Below are 8,006 nucleotides of genomic sequence, written 5' to 3' on the forward strand. Positions count from 1 at the left end.
AGAGAGAGGGATGTTACTGATACTATCACTGGTACTGGCGATGACCACAATGTTGAGAAACTCTGTTTTGATGTCACATAATATGATACACTGTCTTATTTGATTTCATATGATATGATAATATGTCTTCTTGAAAAATGTTATATAATGACTGGATATGCTTTGCCATATATCTAACGAGTATTTGATGCAAGGATGTCTCACTCAAAAAGGATGGAGACCTCTTGTTCAAGTACAACTATGGTGCAATCATACTCCTTGAAGAAAAAGCTTGTTGAGCCATGCACTCCTAAAGACCATCTAAAGAGATCGGCTTCCACAAGTTGAAGATTTTTTCTTCTTTAGAGTCATTTGTAACAGAACCTTCAGAAGCATGCATATTGCATATTACATACTCACTCATAAAAGCTATTTCATAAAAGTATACGATAGTTTCAAAAAGTTCCTTTTTGAAAACAAATAATTGTACCTTCTTACAACCCTTTATGAAAAAGGTATTTTGACATGATTTCAAAATATAATAATTGTACCTTATATCATATACAAGACAACTTGAAAAGTAATGATTTTAAAAGTAGGAAAAAGACAAAACATGAAATCGGCTACACAAAGAAAACAAATATAATATGTTTTGAAAAGACTCTAGTTACCTTCTTTAAAGAAATGATTTCAAATGTAGGAAAAAGACAAAACATGAAATCGGCTACACAAAGAAAACAAATATAATATTGGTTTTGAAAAGACTCTAGTTACCTTTTTACAAACCCATAGAATGTCGACTTACTTGAAGTCATCATTCTCTTTGTATAGCATTAAATACCTTCTGTAAGAAATCCTTGTTAAATATCCTTCTCAAGAATGTCGACTTACTTGTAGTCTTCATTCTCTCTGTAGACTTTGAAAAACACAACATAAAGAAAACTCTTGACATGACTATGTACAAATAAATATCTCAAAGCATTTATTGTACTTACACTCATTTAAAGTAAAGAAGTACTTATGTACCACAAATCATTAATTAGGATAAAGACAAAACTACATGACAGCCTACAATCCAACGTTCAATGTACTATTGTAAGAAATAGACTTTTTACATAAAATATATATTACCTAAAATATTACAACGACTAGTGTACCCTATATTTTACTTTTATGGAAAGAAGACTTTCTCGAATTTCTCTAAAGATGTTTTTTGAAATGACATGACATTTCACATCTCAAAAAGGCTATGATTTCAAAAAGCCAACGACTATTTTTTTAAGCTATAAAAACACACTCAAATGAACTATTCAAAACAGAAGGGAATGGAATAGACAAGTGAGCTTACAACGAGAAAAATACCTATTCGATATTTGAAAGAGAGCCTAGAAAAAGAAAGAGAAAAAGTCAAAAATAACTCTTTGACAAAGAGTATCTTCTGAGTGACAAACAGAACATTCTGAGAATCCTTCATTCGTGCATTCATATCATCCTGAAGGTTCTATAGGAAGTATTGTAACTTTCTATTATTCACTGTATTCCTTCTTTATTGAAAGAAGTAGACCTCAGAGAAAGAGGGTGTTGCCCTTCTCTGTTGAGAGAAGAAGACCTCTGTGTAAGAGGGTGTTGTCCTTCTCTGTTGAGAGAAGAAGACCTTTGTGGAATAGGGTGTGCCCCTTCTCTGTTGAGAGAAGAAGACCTCTGAGGAATAGGGTGTTGTACTATTTATCCGGTGACTCGGATGTTATAGTGGAAAGCTCAAGTGGTTTGCTTGGGGACTGGCTGTAGGTCAGGGTTTTGACCGAACCAGTATAAATCCTATGTTTATTGTGTTGTGCCTTATTGCTTTATTTTTTATTATATCAACTTGCAACGAATTTCACTATTCACCCCCCCTCTAGTGGAATTTCACACAATGTCGGTGACAAGGCGATGATGGAGGCAACATTAGTGATGGATGTCTCAAGACAATGGTGTATATCACCAAGAAAGTGGAAGATCGGTGGCATAATGGTGGAAGGGGTGAGGGATGTGAGGGTGTGCGAGAAGAGGGGAGTGGGGGGGGCATAAACCAGTTAGTGTAGGAAAAATCTACCGAATCCAGAATTTTTCGAAACTAGGTTTTACACCGGTTCAACCCAAAACCTAGTTTTGTGAAAACAGGTTTCGAGTGTCACCCAAACACATCCAAAACCTGGTTTTACTTTAGAAACCAGGTGTTTAGCCCGATATTGGTGTCATCCGAACGGGGTCTTTGTGGTTCAGAATTTACTTACGAGGCCTTTTGAAATTAGAATGATCTCAGCAATAGCCTGAAGCTATTCGTTCCAACTGATCAATATAAGAAGATGGTTTATCCAATCTTCATCGACTTTAATAGTAGCCTCGTTGGCCAAAACACATAGGAGAATGAAGTACAACCTTTTTTGTGGTAAATTTATAACATATAGCTAGAGATTTGACCTATTCGGTTCTCAACAGAAAGAATGGTCTTTTCTTGATCATAGTTAGCATGAGAGGCAGATCTGGATCATCTCATGCATGGTATGGGGTTCAAAAAGTGAGAGGATATAAACTCTATTGGTAGCAGAAATGGTTGAAGAGATGGAAAGATATTGAAAGAAATAGAGAGGGCAAGCTAAGGACGGTTAAAGAGAGGGTTGGGTAAGTTCATGTATCATAATATTTGTTGTATAATATAACATTATGTATAAGAGATTAGGGATCGTATGACCACTAAAATGTTAGGTTACTAAGACCCATTAAACATCATAGTTGCAGGTGTTTTTTCCTTTGCAAGATCTAACAAATGTGTTTATCGTAGTTTATTCAGTAGAAAATATTTGATTATAAAATATTCATTTTTTTTCATTTAAACAATTCAATTCAAAGCATGGTCTTTAGGAAATATGTAATGATAAAGCAAAAATTGTCGGCAACTATGATTTTTTAAGGATCTTAAAGAGCTGCTAATTGAGATGATTCTAACACAATAAAAAATAATAGCATTTTTCATAATATAAACTTAATTAATATTGTAAAAAAAGTCACTTTTACTTTTTAAATTGAGCTAAAAAATATCGTTAGTTTTACATTTTAAAAATCATTTAACTGCTTTTCCTTGAAAGAAAAAACATACTCTACCACTATTTTGAAAACCCGCATGTTTATTCAAAAAATATATTCAATCCTTAAAATTTGCTTATGCATTTTCAAAATTGCCATTGTTTAATGTATTGTTTATTTCAATCAGTTAAATGTTAGTAAAGTTGATATATATAATCATAGCTCAATTTGCCAAGCCTAATCTAGCTTAACGAGCTTGATCAAACTTGTTGTTTGGGGCCTCCTTTGGTTCTGCATATCCCAGTCAGTACCCACAACTTGGCTCCTGAAAAGCTGAACTCTTCCTTCACACATTAGTAGCTCAGCTCTTTCAAGACACCTGCCAGATAGCTGCCTTGCTTCCAATAGTAAAAAGGGTAGGAGAGAGATGTCAGCGAACATGTGCACTCAACTCAGGATGGCTAGAAAAGAAGGAGAAAACAGAATGATGTTGTAGAAGGTGAGTGCTTTTCTTAAAAATAGTGGTTCAGTTATATGAAGTCAGTGATTTACTATCATTAGCTAAATATATTGGGAAGTTAATTTGGAAATAAACTAATTAAACATGTTGAGATTTATTGGTAACTAACTATTAAAAAGAAAAAAAAAAAGAGATTAGAGGAATGGAAACAGCAATTTGTTTAGATGATTTTCAGACAGCGTGAGGAGTGGCGGATGGCTAGAATTTTGGAAAGTGGGTTGTTGGTAGAGAGGAAGTTGCAACTCCAACTCCTTATTTATACCCATACAATGATACAATTTCCATGAACAGGTGAATTGAGCAAAGAAAGAATCAGGTGGCTGCTGGCCTGTGTTTGTGTTGATAGAGAAGAGATGGAAATGAGCTTTAGAGTCTATTCTTCCTGGTGCTTGGTGCTAGCTTTTTGCACGTATGGCTTTGCTGCCCGTACTAATTCAGGAAATCTAGTCTTCAATGTGAAGAAGTTTGGAGCAAAGGCTGATGGCCAAACGGATGACAGCAAGGTATGTGCTATAGCTACTTTAAATGCCTCATCGTGATTTTCAACAAAGCCCATAGATTGACAAGGAGAGGAATTGAACTCCTAGGCTCGATGGAATGTTAAAGGGGAAAAGAAAAAAAAAAACTCTTGTAAATTTATGTTAGGATTTAGTTTTTTTTTTTTTTTTTGATGAATAATGCTGGGGGTTTACCCAGCTGAACATTTCATTGATCAAAAAGTAATATACAATATTAGGCCTCCAAATCAGGAGGTTTGTCTTTCCATCCCTAACCTTATCAAGAACTGAAAATACTTCCCTCCGGAACACATCAGGTCCCACCTAGTGACAAAGATACATAATAGAATTAAATTTCACAATAACCAAAGTGGATGACAATTTTTTTTCTACATTATTCAAGATTGGATTGTCAAGCATGATGAGCTCAGGAAATAACAATGTCCAAGCTGAATATATGAGCCTATGTTATTAATTAGCATGAATATATCGTTATAGAGCTACTAGCAAAAGGATGCTAATTAAATTGTAATTAAATTCGGTCGTTGTGTATCCCGGGTCAGGCATCTTCTAGGACTATCTAAGGCAAATAATAAAGATTCTCCATGAATCGTGAGAACCAATGTTGTCAGTATCTGTGGGTATCGGCTTGAATCGGCCAATACGTATCGTATGGGCAGAAAATGGATATGATACTTACCTGAATCTGCTATTTTTTAATAAATGTTAAAAAATAGCTTAAAATTAATTTGTTAATAATTATTTTAATGGTTTCAACATGTATCACGTTCTGATTGACACGTAATATTTTTTTTTAATTATTTTTTTGCATGGCTGATTCAGTAGATTCACTTGATAATCCGAATCGGCCAATTCACCTGAATCGTTGGCCGAATGATACAGGTCCGATTCCGATATCTGACAACATTGGTGAGAACCCATCAACGGGAACCATATAAAATTTATGGCTACGTACCTAAAGAACTATTTCATGGCTGACACGTCATGAGTTGGTTGATCAATGTTTATATCCAACAGAGTCCAACATTACACGGGTCGGATAGCCAAATGGTAAGAGACACCTAAGAATGTGAAAACCAATGTTGGTCACCGGAAAAGCTGCCATGTTCTCTTCATATCATATGCACCTAAAAGTTCACAAGCTAATTAAGACACACTGACTGACTGGCTTGGCACAAGAACATTTTATTCCTTTCAAATGTGCAGTACATTAATCTGCTTTACTAATATATGGTTAAGAAGACATAATTAACTACTAGTATTTAATTTTCTCTTATTATGAATTTCAGGCATTTTTAGATGCATGGAGGGCTGCTTGTGCATCAAATGGGCGGCCTCACATGGTGATACCACAAGGCACATTTCTCAGTGGCCCAATCGAGTTCAAGGGCCCTTGCCCTGGTGCACACCCTATTATAGTGGAGGTGAAGGGGAAGGTGATAGCTCCTACAGATCTCTCTCAATTCCCATCAGGTAGTTGGATATCCTTTCAGTACATTGATGGCCTGATCTTAACCGGAGGCGGAACTTTCGATGGTCAAGGGGCATCAGCCTGGCCAAGCAACAAGTGCCCCAAAACTGCCAAATGCAAGTTCCTACCAACGGTAAGATGGGATTATTATCTCGGAATCACTTACAAGTACTTCTGATTTGAGGGAACAGATATAGATTAATTTATTTATTGTGCCTTCTTGTGAATGTTCCAACAGTCTCTAAACTTCAGTTTTCTCACCAACTCAACTATACGGCGTATATCTTCAGTGGATAGCAAGTCCTTTCACATGCATATCTTTGCCTCGGAAAACATCAAGGCCCATCATCTAAAGATATCAGCGCCAAGTGACAGCCCAAATACTGACGGCATCCATATTGCGGATTCCACTGGGATCAGTATCTCTAGATCTTCCATTGGCACCGGTGATGATTGCATATCCATTGGAGCTGGTAGCAGCCAACTGACCATCTCCAATGTTTTATGTGGACCAGGCCATGGCATCAGGTAATTGTAAGATAGTAGTATACAGATAAAGTGACGAAATCACACACAAGGTAGGTAGTTGCTATTTGCAACCAACTTCAAGAACAAGGGCACTCCCAGCACTAGTACTAGAACGCTGTAGTTAATGAACTTGCTCAAGTTTTTGCTCAACTTTATTAGTTGCTTCTGATGATCCTTTCACGTCATGTTCCTTTATACAAATTTTGAGAATTATATAAACTTTGGCAGCGTCGGAAGCCTTGGGAGGTCTCCAAACGAGAAAGACGTGAGTGGTTTGACAGTAAGGAATTGTACCATCAGCGACACCACAAATGGCTTGAGAATCAAGACCTGGCCTGCAGGATCAAATGCACTCTATGCCAAAAATTTCACGTTCCAAGATATAGTCATGAAGAACGTCTACAATCCCATCATCATCGACCAAGAGTATTGCCCTTACAATTCATGCCCGGGACAGGTGGGTGGGTGACTTTTAGCTTGTTTCACAGGCCAATCTTTTCTTGTGCTTTACTCGAATAAATAAATAATGAATTTCTAGATGATGCATGCCCTCGTATTTATTTGCTTATTATCCGGATCCATCTCCATATCCGGATCTGATCCGCATGGGTAACCACCGCAGTGGTTAACAAAGATCACCACCCAAGATGACTGATGGTGTGGACTTTAATTTTCCTTTCCGTTTCCTTGCCCTGAAACAGGGAGCCTCATCAAAGGTGAAGATCAGCAACGTAACTTTTAAGAACGTGAAAGGAACATCAGCATCACAAGTAGCTGTAAAGCTCGTGTGTAGCAAGGAATTTCCCTGTGAGCACGTTGGGCTTAGTGACATCAATTTGAAGTACAGCGGACAAGGAGGACAGGCCACCTCTACGTGCGCTAATGTTAATGGAGTCTCTACTGGCATGCAGATACCACCTTCCTGTGTTCAGTCTTGAACAAGCTCTTTTCTATACGTAGTTATGCACACCTTTAGCTTTAAGCGCCAGGGTTGAGGGAGGCCAATAGTGATATAGCTAGGAACAATATTTTCATGTGGTAACTTTTATTTGTATTAATAAAGAAATAATTACAATGGCATTCTTTTAAATTTACCTGAAAGACAAGGCTTCAGGCTTTCGTGATTTATTTACCCGGGTATCAGACACATGAATGAATTGTCTTGTATTTATTAAGATTCTTTGAAAGTTTCAATATTGTTCTTTTGTAATCTTGAAATGTTTTGATATTAGATTATCCAAGTGAGAAAATCTTTTGGATTTTAATCCAGAGAGAGAGAGGATGCCCTCATGGCTCCCCGCAAGAGAAGAGACAAAAGCTCTTTCTGTTAAGGAAAACTAGTCAACGGATTAGGCATCCAGCTCACCCATAATCTAATCCAAGCATTGTGGGAAACTGTCTAAAACCATCGCTTTAATGAAGGAAAGGAGAAGACATGACTTCTTTGAAAAGGCACACAAAGAAACCAAAGAAGAAGAATGATTTATGTAGTTGTGATCTATTCTGATTTAGTCTGTTTTAGCTAAGTTGTATTCATGATTATCAGATTCATATATTCATTCTCATATAAATGAATGTCTCACTCCTCACATTAGACAAGCGAGAGAAGAAAAGTGTTTTTATCTTAGAGTCCTTTCATTTATATAGTATCAATGGATTCATTTCAAACCGGACTAAGCATTATAGGGCCGCCTGAGCGCAAGCGTGAGTGTATATTAGACTTTAACAAGAAGCCAACATGTGTAACTAATTATTTTCCACTTATCATGCCTTACGATGCATAATGTTCATTAACATGCTTGTCATATGAATGGTTATCAATTAAGAATAACATGAAATATTTTTAGTTTACTTGTATAGCAAACCAAATTTTAATATAAGCATCCATAATCATGCTGCACAAAGTAAATCACAACTAGGGACC

General features: G+C 36.5%; 1 protein-coding gene across 1 annotated transcript; it reads left to right on the forward strand.

Moving 5' to 3' along the window:
- The first annotated feature begins 3,918 nt into the window (after positions 1-3,918).
- Positions 3,919-7,020, forward strand: LOC149812992 (exopolygalacturonase-like). The gene is made up of 5 exons (XM_089991042.1): positions 3,919-4,068; positions 5,373-5,687; positions 5,793-6,082; positions 6,311-6,543; positions 6,788-7,020. The coding sequence occupies exons 1-5, from the start codon at positions 3,919-3,921 to the stop codon at positions 7,018-7,020; spliced, it is 1,221 nt and encodes a 406-aa protein (XP_089847168.1).
- Positions 7,021-8,006: the final 986 nt, after the last annotated feature.

The sequence above is a fragment of the Nuphar pumila genome, chromosome 16 (assembly GCF_984573655.1).
Source record: "Nuphar pumila chromosome 16, dmNupPumi1.hap1.1, whole genome shotgun sequence".
In the NCBI taxonomy this organism is placed as follows: Eukaryota; Viridiplantae; Streptophyta; class Magnoliopsida; order Nymphaeales; family Nymphaeaceae; genus Nuphar; species Nuphar pumila.

Bases quoted from the DNA above. Each gene is read 5' to 3' on its own strand.
- LOC149812992 (XM_089991042.1), top strand. From the start codon at position 3,919: ATGGAAATGAGCTTTAGAGTCTATTCTTCCTGGTGCTTGGTGCTAGCT. The intron at 4,069-5,372 runs GTATGTGCTATA...TATGAATTTCAG, and splicing joins GCCAAACGGATGACAGCAAG to GCATTTTTAGATGCATGGAG. The intron at 6,544-6,787 runs GTGGGTGACTTT...TGAAACAGGGAG, and splicing joins TTCATGCCCGGGACAGGTGG to CCTCATCAAAGGTGAAGATC.